Here is a 15,898-nt window from a genome sequence, read left to right on the forward strand (position 1 = left end):
TGTGAGAAATTATTATAGTATGAGAACAATTTCGTAATTCGTGCTTTCAAAATTTTATATTTTTTTTTTCATTTCAGGAAATGTAAATACCTATTATTTATAGCATTGTATATATATACATATACATATAAGAATACTTAAATTACTTGTGAATAAAAATAATTATATTCTTTTTTTTTCATTTCAGGAAATGTAATTACCTATTATTTATAGCATTGTAATATATATACATATACATAAATTTCTGTGAATAAAAATAAAAAATTAAAAAAAACTAACATTTCGTTTTCTTAAGGATAATAATATTTATTTGGTAAGAGGATCTTAAAGAAACATATACCAATTCGACAGGATTTCATTAGAATATCAATACACATATTCGTTCAGCTCAATAAAATAAATATCTGCATATTAAAAATTGTTCCTATGCACGTGCAAAAGCAAAACACGCATATATAGTACATAAATACATGCATACAAACTGCCATTGCCATACATACATATGAGGCTGCGAGCACTTGCGACAGAAAAAATATTTGGATTTGCTATTGCTGTCGAGAATTTAGAACACATATTTACATACATATATTGATGCATACATATGTACGGAGCCGCGGCCACTCGACTTGACAAAAATTGAAGATTTACCAAATATTGGCAAATAATTCAAAGCGAAATATTACAATATTGACTATTTTCAAATTGACGAGAAAATTGTCATATGGGCATATGAGCAGATGAGCTCGAACTTAGTGTTATAGAATATTTTGGATTTTTCAGCGCCGTTGCGACTAAAAAAATCATGACCGCTGCGACTGCGCGTATGAATGTATTTTGTTCTTGCAGTCGCTAGGCTTATAATTTTAGCTTCGGAAACAAGCCAGTGCTTTGTGTGTGCTGTTGTATGTACATACATATGTGTATACTAATAAGCATAGTTTTGCTGGGAGTCGAGAATGTATGTATATGTATGTACGGACATACATATAATAGGGCACACTTGCGCAATATACCAATACGTGAGGTAGGTCATGGTTGCTTCAGTACATTGACCTTTTGCTTAATTGTTTCTTACATGTGTATGTATATATGTACATACATATGTATGTAATAAGAAACAGTTTAAACAGATTTTGTTACTGATATACTTACGGTAACATACGAATATGCTTTTTTATCCTATAAAATATGTAAATATGGAGGATATCTTGGGTTTGTTAAAATTATTCTTTTATTTATTTTGAATATCAAAACTTTTTTGTTCTTGTAGTCGCTAGGCATAGAATTTTAGCTTTGAACGACATTCGGAATTAAAGGAATAAAGTGAGTGCCCTGCGTGTGCGGTTGTATGCACATGCAAATGTGTATATTAATACCTAAGCATTGTTTTGCTTGAATTCAATTCACATATTTATATTTGCATATGCCATCTTCCTGTGTGCCTGAAGCGTTTTCTATAAAGAATTTTTTGATTTGATCAATTGAACGTACATAGTTAGGCCATCAAGTGTGCATATACGCACACGCAAATACGTCGATGCATATGCAGAAGAAACATAACTAACATATATTGATATACATACATATACATCAATATACCATACACTTGTATGCTCTATGAATTCTTGTCTAAAATTAATTTAGACTCGAAAAATTATTAAAAATTTTCATCAAATTTTTATGAAGTTTTCAATTTACTAAAATTTTTGTTTGAATTTTTATTTTTAGATTAAATCAACAAACAAAAAGTGATGAATGTTGCCGCATAATTCAAGGGAACATAGAAGTGCACAAGGAAATTCTTTGCAAAGTGCCGTCGGCATTCGTCAGTTTGATTTCATACAGAAACCAAAGAGTGAGCGGAGCCAATGTACTTCTACATAATTCACTGTAATCAGCTCTGTTAAAAACTTCCCCGCCTTCGAGTTGAGCGAGGTGAAACAGTGTTCGCCGTTTCACTTCATTTTTGACAATTCACACCATTCGTAGCTCGTGAGAATTCTCTATATTTAACGTTCTCTGCTATAAAGCTCACAACTTCACAAGTGAACGATACCCACAATTTAGCAGTGTAAATAGCAGATAGTTGGTTTGCAGGGTTCATGCCGACTTGCAATTGCAACACATAACAACTACACAATACACCATCACACGATGAGAAGTCACACCGTATTCTTCAAAAATAAATAAACTAATTATTCTATCTTAATTTTTTGCCATCACAGATACAAGGACAAATGTATCACTTGCATGGTTCAATGGTGCCAACACCAGATGAACCGCATCAATTTCTGCAAATATATGTATGTATGTATTTCATTTCGTCGATGGTGGACCAGCTGAATGTGCGGTGCAATATACAGGGAACACAACAGTTAAAGAGACGAATTATTAAACAGTTGCAAGCATTTTTTCACGCTAATAACGCTGTGGTTAATATGCTCAAAACAACATTGAACAAATGCCGTCGGATACGCATTCGATATGTTTCATAAAATTAAGCTTGTGGTACTGATATACGATAAATATCACCACAAACCATGCTTATTAAAGTGGTGCACAAGTCGACATATATGTGCTTTCAAGTCATTTGCTAAATTCACACAACAATGCAGTGTTTTGTTCTCAACTAACAGTAACAGGCACTAGCAGCTAGAGAGAAAACCAAATCATGCTTTTGCAAGTCATGCAAGTCAAGCAAGTCAAGCAAGTCAAGCAAGTCAAGACTTGCAAAAGCATGATTTGGTTTTCTCTCAGCATTGTCACTACTAGAGTTGCCACGAATAGTGAATTGGCCGAATACCGAATATTCGGCAACGCTTCGGCCGAAGCGCCGAATATTCGGCACGAAATACATGCTTGTCGGGGGCGCGTTAGCTGGAATAAGACAAGTCGCAACCTGTTAGTCGCACGCAACCAATAAAACAAATCGCAAACACAACACAGTGCGGGAGTTAATTGCGAGTAAATCATGTCACGGAACGCTTTGTTAGTTGAATAATACATAAAATAAAACTTAATTACTATTTTGCTAAGAAGTTTGTTCCTAAATTCATTTTCAATTGTTTTTTTGTCAAAAAGCTTATAAAATGGTACCAGTTAATAAAAAATCGCCCATATGGGAATATTATGAGATTTGTAGTGAAAATAATAAACTGGCCCAGTGTTTGTTATGTAGCATCAAGATCTCAAGAGGCGGAGAAGGAAAGAAAGCAAGTAAGTAAAACCTTAAGTTAATTTAATAGTTTTAAATTGTAGTTTTATTCACTTAATACGTTTACGTAAGTAGGTGATTAACTGGTTATGTCTTAAACTACTTAATATACTTGTTGTTGTACTGTACTTACATGTAGATAGGTACTTATAAAAGAAAGAAGATCGATTTTTAATTGCCCAAGTTGTTTCGGTATACATAGTTGTTGGGAACCCCTGATTACTTATAAAAATATTGGGGAACCCTGATCAGTTATAAATTATTTGTTGTACTATACTTTATGTATTTGATTCCCGCTAATTCTGTATATGCGCGTTTGTACATATGTACGCGAACAAGGAACAACGAAATAGGAACTCTGCATTGACCGTTACCTATTGTGCGGACATACTAGTTGTGTACAAGCGCGTATATACGGAATTAGCGCTAATTTGTATATGAGTACCGCAGTGTGTCCTACGTCGAATTTGCCGCTGCGTTAATGACTGGTTCGATTTCAGAAATCAGTCGTTAGCCAGCGGAGGGAGGACACACTGCGAAATAAACGCTACAAGTTAAATTCGCAATTCCCTCCATTTTCATTTCGCAAAACATTTTTTCACAATAGTTTTAAAATAATTTCGAAGTTTTAGGAGAAATTATTTATTTATATTTATTCGATTTCCTATAAGATACACAAGGGAAATAAAATAACTTATTTAATTATAATTAATTTAAGTTTTTTTTATTTACAGCTACAACCTCTTTAAAAACCCATCTTAAAAACAAACATGCTGACCAATACGCTGTTTAAATTAATGTTCCATCGACAAGTGACAGCAACACGGGCGGTACTATGCCAGCAGTACCTGGAACGTCCAGATCAAACGAACGGCAGCTAACCCTGAAGGAAACATCAGAAAGGAAATTGCTGTGGGACATTAATGATCCGAAATCAATAAAATATCATTACTTGATTGGCGAAATGATTGCTTTAGACAACGAACCATTGTCACTTGTTGAACGAGTTGGATTTCAGAGGCTTATGGCAAACGCTTTGCCCCATTATAAAGTACCTGGTCGCACTTACATGACCGAGAAAATTGTTCCTGATATATACAACAGAATTTGTGCTAAAATAGAAGCCAGTATTTCACAGGCAGCAGCATTATCAGTGACATCTGATATATGGACATGCCAGCACAATAACGAGAGCTTTCTGAGCTTCACTGCGCACTGGATATCTCCAGAGTTCATTCTGGAACATAGCGTTTTAGCTATGAAATCATTTCCCGGCTCCCATTCTGGTATCAATATTGCAAAAGAACTCAATGCTATTATAGAAAGATGGAATATTCCTCAATCCAAGATCCATTTACTTGTCCATGATAGTGGCTCTAATATGATCAAAGGTGTGCAAGATTCAGGATATGATTCAGGCAGGTGCTTTATTCATTCACTGCAACGAGCTATAGAGGAGTCGCTAAAATCTCAACCAGAAGTACTACAGATGATAGCTGCTGCGAGACGAATTGTTACCCATTTTAATCATTCTGGCTTAGCAGAGCAGAAACTTAAATCCATTCAACAAGAACTTAACTTGCCAAATCACCAACTAGTACAAGATGTAAGAACACGCTGGAATTCTACGTATTATTTAATGGAGCGATTATTAGAACAAAAGCGAGCTATCTCCTTGTACATAACAGATCATGAAAATTTAATAAATCTGACGCATGCTCAATGGGAACTATTGGAACAATGTATCAAACTCCTCAAACCATTTGAAGAGATTACAAAAATAACCAGCTCAGGTATCTCATGCATCTCTGAAGTGATACCACATGCAGTAACATTATTAAAATATCTGGGAAAAGCAGAAACAGCTGAGAAAGTACCAAATTTAGTAACAATGAGATCTTCACTGCATGCCGAGCTTGAAAGGCGATTCAGCTTCGATGGAAAAAACAAATATCTGGTAGCTACTTTTCTGGATCCTCGCTTCAAAACGAGTTTCCTAGGATTGGTTCAAGCAGAAAAAGCAAGACAAAAAATTCTTCTAGAAGCTCTGAAAATAAGTTGTGATGAATCTAGTAGTACCGATGACGATTCTTCTCCAATTCGTAAAAAAAGAAACTTGAATGAAAATGATAGAACTATGGAAATACACGACAGTTTCTGGAACTGCTTTGAGGAAGTCGCTACAGATAATATGCGAAATGCTAATAATGAGGAGGACGTGGAGCGGAATACTGTGGCAAACGAGTTGGATTTTTATTTGAAAACAGGTCGCCTAGATCGGAAGGCCAATCCTTACAAGTGGTGGTTAGCAAATGAAAACCAATACCCAAACCTTTCGAAATTCGCTAAAGTTTATCTTTCTTCTCCTGGAAGTAGCGTGTATAGTGAGAGGTTATTTTCTGAGGCTGGTAACATTTACGATGAAAAGCGTAATCGTTTGCTACCAAAAAATGCTGAAAAGCTTGTTTTTATCCATCACAACTTACCACTGATCAATTTTAAATACTAAAGTGTTGTAATTTGAAAATAAATACATAATTTTGAGTAACATAACGTGTCTTTTTTACATGATTTGGTATTCGGCGTTCGGCCGAATAGTACGTATTATTCGGCCGAATACCGAATAGCAAAAAAAGTAGCCGAATAGGCCGAGTACCGAATAGTTGCCGAATATTCGTGACATCTCTAGTCACTACACACATATTTCGGCAAGATAGCAAGAAAAGCAATGACACTGAAAGGCAATGAAAAACAATTCAATTCAAACAAGGGAATTGTGTCAAATGTGGATTATTTCCTTACATTAATTCCTGATATTTTAAAATCAAATAGGCAGTTAATGTTTGGTATGATGGTTTTGTAGAATAAAAATTAAATTCTGATTAATATTTGAATACAACTTACACTTTGCCTGCAAATATTCTTCTGCGCACTTTATTGGCTTTTAAATTTACTAAAAGCTGTCGTATTTCATAACTTCAATAGCTTTAAAAATTATTCATCGAAAGTTTACCGTTATTTATTAATATTCTGCCCTTAATACGCAAAAGTGCGCGGGGAGCGAAGAAATGTGTATGTTTGCAATTTTCATACATCTCGAAGGTGTGCTAATACACACTACGTACATACATACATATGACACCAATTCACACATTGTACTTGATGTCTTTCGGCAAAGCTTGTATGAGAATGTTTTTCTACCATTGCCATGCAAGCATATAAGCAGCGTCGTGCAATTCGTGTACTGTCGATAGAGCCAAAGTAGTATTGCTTGTTGAAGACAGTTTTTCTTCGTTGCTGTTCAAGTTGTGTGCCTACATTGCTTTTTGTCATCACAAACAGTGTCACATGCAATGTGTGACTTGTTGCTTTGTAATAAGCAAGTCATTTGTGCACCACTTTAATGCTTATACCATTGGTTTGTTTACGAATACAGTGAATTCAAATGTGCAAAGATGCAAATGCTACTGCGTGGTTAGCCAATTGTGAAAAGTTGTATGTTTTAAATTAAATTCAGCTATATTTAAAAATCACTTAAAATATTGATTTTAATTAAACAAAACAATTTGCTCATTAAAAAAGAAAGCTTGTTTTAATCTAGTTTTATCCTATAATAAAATAATAAATGTATTTACTAACAATGCCCAGCTTACTGTTATACAGTAGCTCCAAACGAAACTCGTACATCCACCTAGATATTTGCTTTTACATTAAATAGGGGGGACTAGTATTGCAATAAAAACTAATTGGTTTTATTCAATTAGTATATTGTGTAATATATTAAACGGCAAAAGCAAATTTAGAAACGCTCCTTTATTTATTAAAATAAAAACAAATTATTTAACAAGTGGCAATTTTCAATGCAAAAGCCAAACTCGATTGTCGAATTAAAGGAAGTGAGCAAAGTGGGCTACGGAAGGGTAAAAGTGACGTGCAAGCGAGCGGAGATAGCTAACGGGATCTGTAGCAACAAAAACCTCGTAGTAAAAGGCTACGTACCCAGAATTTTAAAGCACTGTATTTCCAAGATAGGTATTTTATTTGACATACCTACAGAAATCTCAATGGAAGAGCTGAAAACAGGCATTAAATCATCCATACCGATATTAAAACTAGTCAGAGTAGAACGAAGGGACAGAGACGACAAAGAAAAGCGAGTCCCTACCAGAAGAGTAAACATCTTCTTTAAAAGTCAAAATATCCCAGACGAAGTAACTTATGCCTACGCCAAGATAAAAGTAGAAACATATACAACACTATAATCATGTTATAGATCCTTTAGATTTAACCATTTCGCAAAACATTGCAAAAAAAAGACTGAAAGATGCAGGAAATGCTTTCAAGCTCACGAGAAAGGAGGGGCAATGCCAAAAATTTTCTTGTTTCAATTGCAAATTTGAGCATGCTTCAACTGCCAAAGACTGTTCAGCGGGAGTAAAGGCCTTCATAATCAAAAGAACCAAGACAATAGATAACATCTCCCACAAAGAAGCGCGCAAAAAGGTAACCAATATTCATGGATACAGATTCGAGTTACTAGACAAAAGCCAAACTCGATTGTCGAATTAAAGGAAGTGAGCAAAGTGGGCTACGGAAGGGTTAAAGTGACGTGCAAGCGAGCGGAGATAGCTAACGGGATCTGTAGCAACAAAAACCTGGTAGTAAAAGGCTACGCACCCAGAATTTTACAGCACTGTATTTCCAAGATAGGTATTTATTTGACATACCTACAGAACTCTCAATGGAAGAGCTGAAAACAGGCATTAAATCATCCATACCGATATTAAAACTGGTCAGAGTAGAACGAAGGGACAGAGACGACAAAGAAAAGCGAATCCCTACCAGAAGAGTAAACATCTTCTTTAAAAGTCAAAATATCCCAGACGAAGTAACTTATGCCTACGCCAAGATAAAAGTACAAACATATACAACACTATAATCATGTTATAGATGCTTTAGATTTAACCATTTCGCAAAACATTGCAAAAAAAAGACTGAAAGATGCAGGAAATGCTTTCAAGCTCACGAGAAAGGAGGGGCAATGCCAAAAATTTTCTTGTTTCAATTGCAAATTTGAGCATGCTTCAACTGCCAAAGACTGTTCAGCGGGAGTAAAGGCCTTCATAATCAAAAGAACCAAGACAATAGATAACATCTCCCACAAAGAAGCGCGCAAAAAGGTAACCAATATTCATGGATACAGATTCGAGTTACTAGACAAAAGCCAAACTCGATTGTCGAATTAAAGGAAGTGAGCAAAGTGGGCTACGGAAGGGTTAAAGTGACGTGCAAGCGAGCGGAGATAGCTAACGGGATCTGTAGCAACAAAAACCTGGTAGTAAAAGGCTACGCACCCAGAATTTTACAGCACTGTATTTCCAAGATAGGTATTTATTTGACATACCTACAGAACTCTCAATGGAAGAGCTGAAAACAGGCATTAAATCATCCATACCGATATTAAAACTGGTCAGAGTAGAACGAAGGGACAGAGACGACAAAGAAAAGCGAATCCCTACCAGAAGAGTAAACATCTTCTTTAAAAGTCAAAATATCCCAGACGAAGTAACTTATGCCTACGCCAAGATAAAAGTACAAACATATACAACACTATAATCATGTTATCGATGCTTTAGATTTAACCATTTCGCAAAACATTGGAAAAAAAAGACTGAAAGATGCAGGAAATGCTTTCAAGCTCACGAGAAAGGAGGGGCAATGCCAAACATTTTCTTGTGTCAATGGCAAATTTGAGCATGCTTCAACTGCCAAAGACTGTTCAGCGAGAGCAAAGGCCTTTATAATCAAAAGAACCAAGACTATAGATAACATCTCCCACAAAGAAGCGCGCAAAAAGGTAACCAATATTCATGGATACAGATTCGAGTTACTAGACAAAAGCCAAACTCGATTGTCGAATTAAAGGAAGTGAGCAAAGTGGGCTACGGAAGGGTTAAAGTGACGTGCAAGCGAGCGCAGATAGCTAACGGGATCTGTAGCAACAAAAACCTGGTAGTAAAATTTTACAGCACTGTATTTCCAAGATAGGTATTTTATTTGACATACCTACAGAAATCTCAATGGAAGAGCTGAAAACAGGCATTCAATCATCCATACCGACATTAAAACTGGTCAGAGTAGAACGAAGGGACAGAGACGACAAAGAAAAGCGAGTCCCTACCAGAAGAGTAAACATCTTCTTTAAAAGTCAAAATATTCCAGACGAAGTAACTTATGCCTACGCCAAGATAAAAGTAGAAACATATACAACACTATAATCATGTTATCGATGCTTTAGATTTAACCATTTCGCAAAACATTGGAAAAAAAAGACTGAAAGATGCAGGAAATGCTTTCAAGCTCACGAGAAAGGAGGGGCAATGCCAAACATTTTCTTGTGTCAATGGCAAATTTGAGCATGCTTCAACTGCCAAAGACTGTTCAGCGAGAGCAAAGGCCTTTATAATCAAAAGAACCAAGACTATAGATAACATCTCCCACAAAGAAGCGCGCAAAAAGGTAACCAATATTCATGGATACAGATTCGAGTTACTAGACAAAAGCCAAACTCGATTGTCGAATTAAAGGAAGTGAGCAAAGTGGGCTACGGAAGGGTTAAAGTGACGTGCAAGCGAGCGCAGATAGCTAACGGGATCTGTAGCAACAAAAACCTGGTAGTAAAAGGCTACGCACCCAGAATTTTACAGCACTGTATTTCCAAGATAGGTATTTTATTTGACATACCTACAGAAATCTCAATGGAAGAGCTGAAAACAGGCATTCAATCATCCATACCGATATTAAAACTGGTCAGAGTAGAACGAAGGGACAGAGACGACAAAGAAAAGCGAATCCCTACCAGAAGAGTAAACATCTTCTTTAAAAGTCAAAATATCCCAGACGAAGTAACTTATGCCTACGCCAAGATAAAAGTACAAACATATACAACACTATAATCATGTTATAGATGCTTTGGATTTAACCATTTCGCAAAACATTGCAAAAAAAAAGACTGAAAGATACAGGAAATGCTTTCAAGCTCACGGGAAAGGAGGGGCAATGCCAAAAATTTTGTTGTGTCAATTGCAAATTTGAGCATGATTCAACTGCCAAAGACTGTTCAGCGAGAGTAAAGGCCTTCATAATCAAAAGAACCAAGACTATAGATAACATCTCCCACAAAGAAGCGCGCAAAAAGGTAACCAATATTCATGAATACAGATTCGAGTTACTAGACAATTACGATCAAGAATTCCCTGGCCTCCGAAAAGGAACAACAAACCTGACACATAATACAGAAAACAGCTCCACCTCCTACATTCACAAGCTATTACCTTATGCTAAAGTAACCAAAACCAAGAACAAAAACAAGCAAGGACAAGAAACGGATGCCCTAAAGACAATGCAAGAACAACCAATCCATAAAACCCATAAAACCCTAACAAAAGAAACCATCAATGAACTTAATCTAGCCATAACCAAGCACATATTACCTCCAATCGTCAATCGTATTACGTCAATGAAAGACTGAACTACAACACAATAGAGCTGCTAAACAATATTCGCACAGCATTCAATAAAATAAGCAATCTTATAAGTAACATACAAAGCTTGCAAAAAAAAAACATGAAATATACATAGCTATATTGTAAACAGTAGTTGTAGGCATGTGCTTATACTTACGTAATTAGCCCTTAAGACTTATTTAGTAAGCTTTCGTTGTAATTAGACCTTAAGACTTACTCGCTAAGCATTCGTTGTACATAGACCTTAAGACTCGTTGATGGTAGCGTTTGGTACGATATGCCGTTTTGCATAAAGAAAGATTCATTCGGTTTATCGCGTAAGACGACTACGGTGCTATCGACATTTTTAATAAGACATATATTATAATATTAAGGTTAACAAACAACATAGACACAAGTTTAAACAACTTCAGACAATACTGATACGGAAGTGTAGGAATATACCGTAAAAAACACATTAACTTCTCGATTTCTGAAATACCAAGCGAAATAGAAAACATTGGAATCTCAACAATGAACATCAAAAAGAATATCAACATTATAAGTGTCAGCGAGCTGGTAGTTCTGCAACTAGATAGTGTGCAATGTGGCATCGCCATATCCGAGCTGCAGCGTCGGTCGACGAAGAACGAAATATTTGCAGCAGCTAGAAATGTGTACTCTGAATTAATTTATGCAAAAAACTCAGTTGTGGAAAATTTTGAGCTGTGACCCTTTTGTATTTAGGGTGCGATATGTAAAAACAGAAGACTACAACACATCACTTGCTATAATATTTTAATAAAAGTGTTAAGCCAGATTCTGGCAAACTATTCTAAAATAGAATAATTTGTAATAATAATAGAATAGAATAAATTAATATAATATTGAATTTAAATAATGAAAATGTATTCAAGCTTAATATTAAGTTATTTTATATTTTTTATTTATAAGTATATAGTACACTTTATTCCGACCATTGACTCTATTTCTACAGCTATACTTTCTGTTCTTCCTATTTCTATTTACTTAACTGCATACTCTCTCTAACTCTCCACATAGTGTTCTTCCATTTCCGCTATTTCTTGTATCTTAGTTTTAGGCCTAATATAAGGACAGAACATGGAAAATAAAGTCACTTTTTGAATTGTAATCGGACGTGCACGGTCTTATCCTTTGAATTCGAATCCACAGGCAATTAATTCGCGCTTCCCTAAGTAAAGTGTTTTTTATAATTTAATATACCTACAATATCTTCACAAAACAGTGAAGAATTTTCAAAAAGAAAATCTGCTGCTGTAAAAATTTAGAAATATACAAATCAGTGATAATTGAATACCATAAGTATAAATGGATAGGTAAATCATCAATATGTAGTAATAAAGAAAGCTTTGCGCTAAAATACGCAAATTCCTTTGTAGAAGCAGATTTATTAAAAGGCAAAGACATCCAGAGTGTGAAAACAACAAGAATGATGAAGTTTCTTCTGAGTAAGTATCGAAAATTGTTCAGTATGGTATTTTTCGCATGTGTGCTGTATGGTAGTTTATTCAAATGCGAGACAGGCAAGCGAAAAACGTAAATTTAGATCTGAATGACTACAATCATTTAAAGCTTGATGCAAAGTCAGATGAGTGTATATTTGAGGGTATTGCACTGTTTCTAAAGCATACCGATTAGTCGAGATGTTACGTTTTTAGAAAATACAAGCAAATCTACAGAGCATTCTGAACCAAATTTGAATGTTGATATTGGTGATGCAAGGGAAGATTGTGACATTAACAATTCAGGGGAACAAAATCATAGCGAATTGTCAGATGTCAACAAATCTTCTGACAGCGAATATGATACTCCTGATGAAGGCCGAAGTAGCTGTTCAAAATATAGTGATGCAAATGTGTCCAGTTGGTTGTTCGGAGCGTATTGCAAGGAAGCTAAAAAAGAATTTGTTGTTGAGTGCAGTGGCTGATGCTGATAACCCTGTTAGTGTTAAAGAGGCGTTAAGTAGTGCTGAAGTGTGTGTATATAATACAATAAATTCGAAATGGGTTTTTAAAGTTAAACGTAATTCTGTTGGTGTGCTTGTCCCTTACAAAGCGGGGCTGGTTGTAAAGGGCTGTTCGCTGGAACAGGGCGTTGATTATTCGGAAACCATTTCCCCTGTGGTGAGATACAGTTCATTACGATTTTTGTTCGCAATGGCGGTGAAGCGCGACTTATCAGTTCATCAATTGTATGTAGTGACGACATTCTTAAATGGTGAGCTTCAAGAGGTATATGAAGCAGCCTGAAGATTACGATGATGGGTCAGGCAGAGTTTGTCGATTGATAAAGTCTCTGTACGGTTTGAAGCAAACAAGTAAAGTTTGGAACGATAAACTGAACACGGTGCTTACCTCCTTGGGGCTTATTAGAAGTGATGTTGATCAATGCATTTACTATTGCGTGAACGATTGCAGCATGGTCTGAGTGGCGATTTATGTTGACGACGTCTTGGTGTTCTCCAACGACAAAAAGGCTACGCAGCATATTAAAAACGAGTTGTCCTTTAGATTTAAAATGAAAGACATGGGTTTGGCTTCATCGGTGCGTGGCATGCGAGTACAGCGCGACAAGGTAAACTTGATCAAGCTGAATATATTTTCAGCATATTGAAGTGTTTTGAGAACGCAAAGGGAGAAATGGAACACGTTCCATATATAGAAGCGATTGGTTGTCTTCTGTATGTAGCGTAAAATACTCGCCCCGATATCAGTTTTGCAGTCAATTTGCCTAGCCGTTTTTCACAAAATCCTGGCAATGCGCATTCGACTGCAGTGAAGCGTGTGATGCGGTATTTGAAAGGCACTATTGACAAAGGCATCGTTTATCAGAAATCAGCTGAAGGTCTTTCTTGGGTTTTGCGATGATGACTGGGCAGTAGATGTTGACGAAAGACAATCAACGTCTGGTTACGTGTTTCTTATGCAGGGTGGAGCAATTTCTTGGTCTATGCACAGACAGCGAACGGTCGCATTGTCATCGACTGAAGCAGAATTAATGTCGGTAGTGGGGGCGATGCAAGAAGTCATTTGGTTGAATCGGCTGGTACCGGAGTTGATTCCTGGCGTTTAAGTTGCAACAGTATTATATTGTGACAACAAGAGCGCAATCCACATTGTTCGCAACAAGAAATAAAGCTGAAATTTATCCAAGAAAATCTTAAAAATAAATCTATTAACCTGGAGTTGATCCCTACAAGCGACATGTTAGCAGATGGTTTAACGAAAGCAGTGTCTGCAGTTACAAATTATTTCATTAATATTGTGGCAACCCATGTCAAAGAACACTTACAGCGATGGGGTGGCAACTCATGCCAAAGAACACTGACAGCGATGATGCGTAGGGAGAGAGAGAAATGACATTTTGATATTGAGTATGTATCCGATGCGCTCCGGGTGTAACACGTACTAGTTGAACAATAAAGTGTAAATCCATAATCCAAAAAGTGTGTGCTACTGTACAAATATAAAGATATGTTTACAGTAAGCCTTCCTAATTAATAATATAATTGTAAGCCTGAAGTAATGTTTATAAACTTAAAACGAAATATGTGTTTTGCAATGTTGCCAGATATTCTATTAAAGGGAAGTATTGTAAAATAATACAAATCTGGCAACTCTCGCTTTTACTTTTCTTCTTTCCATTATTCCATTGTTTATATTCCATTTCTTTTACTAAATAAAGTAGTCGTCATCTTACGTTGTAACCACGCGTGTCTTTTTATCTCCGCTCAACAGTTATTCTCTAAGGAATCGACAGTCGGGGTATAACCGCTGTGTAGTACATAAGTCACTGTATTGCTTTAATACAAATAAAATATATTTTTTTATAATACTATCAAGGGTACAGTTTTAACTCGCGAATATTAAATCCTAGTGCGGTATAAAAAAGAAACGAATCTATTCGCGAATTTGTGAGCAAAAGACTGCCACAATAGTGAAAAAACCCGTGAAAATATAGTACGCCAAAGATTGCTACTATAAATTGAAGTCTTAAAAAAGAAATTTCGTGAAAATATAAAAAGGCGAATAATAGCTTCATTCCGCCCAAGGTAAGGACATCAAAAAGAAAAGAAGGAAAAGAAGGAAAATAGGAACAACTTCATTCCAACGTAAGGACATCAGCCAGCCGTGAAGGAGAATAGGAACAACTTCATTCCAACGTAAGGACATCTAAAAGACATCAGCCAGCCATGAAGGAAAATAGGAATAACTTCATTCCAAAAACAAGAAATATAAAAAGTCACCAAACCGTTTTCTGATAAACTCAATGAAAGACGAAGAGAGAACCATCAGCTTACGAATAACCAACTAACAAGTTCGTAGAGTCGCATACGAAGCATGGCATTGTCGTAAACAAGGGGTCTTCGAACTTTGAAGCCTTAGGGCCAGGGGCCTCGCAACTTTGAAACCCTAGGGCCATAATATTTTTTTCGGAATGTTCCAACGGCCAAAACTATTTTAATTTTTCTGCACACCTAAGCAAACAGGTCAGCCACACTACAGAGACAGAATTTCCCGTCGATTTTGCAGTTTGAACAAGTCGTAAAGTTTTACCGTGCAAGTAAATAAAATCGAGTAATTATAATTGTGTTTTCATTCTCCTCCACTAAAATTATAACAGCAATAGTAACAACAGTAAACCATTAGCTGTCGTGGGCCATATTGATGACACTAGTCTTAAGCTGTTGCGGGCCGGATGGCTGCCTCTAGCGGGACGGATTTGGCCTGCGGGCCGTAGTTTGGAGACCGATGTCGTAAACCAATGGTGGTACATTTAAGAGCGTTCGGGTCAATCGCTATAGCACCCGATAAACGACAAAATATAATATGCTCAAACCAAAAGGTAGTGAGTACATCTTAAACCTAGTACTAACTCCACAGCCGTAAAGTTGGTAATGACCTTTTTAAAATCATTTTCAACCTGAAGATTCAGGGCATGGCCAAAAACGGATTAACCTGGCCAACAGGTTACGGGAGTTTGTTTAATACACATTTTCCATTTAAGCGGCTACATGGCCAAGAAAATTTCGACGTGTGGAAGAGGCACGAGCAAAACACGTGGACATAAAGGTGAAGTTTATACAAGAGAAGCGTAAGAATAAATCTGTTAAACTGAAGTTCATTCCTACATGCGA

General features: G+C 36.3%; 1 protein-coding gene across 1 annotated transcript; it reads left to right on the forward strand.

Moving 5' to 3' along the window:
- The first annotated feature begins 4,040 nt into the window (after positions 1-4,040).
- On the forward strand, positions 4,041-5,723 carry LOC128864671 (zinc finger BED domain-containing protein 4-like). The gene has a single exon (XM_054104425.1). The coding sequence runs from the start codon at positions 4,050-4,052 to the stop codon at positions 5,721-5,723; it is 1,674 nt and encodes a 557-aa protein (XP_053960400.1). The 5' UTR covers positions 4,041-4,049.
- Positions 5,724-15,898: the final 10,175 nt, after the last annotated feature.

The sequence above is a fragment of the Anastrepha ludens genome, chromosome 5 (genome assembly GCF_028408465.1).
Source record: "Anastrepha ludens isolate Willacy chromosome 5, idAnaLude1.1, whole genome shotgun sequence".
Classification (NCBI taxonomy): Eukaryota; Metazoa; Arthropoda; class Insecta; order Diptera; family Tephritidae; genus Anastrepha; species Anastrepha ludens.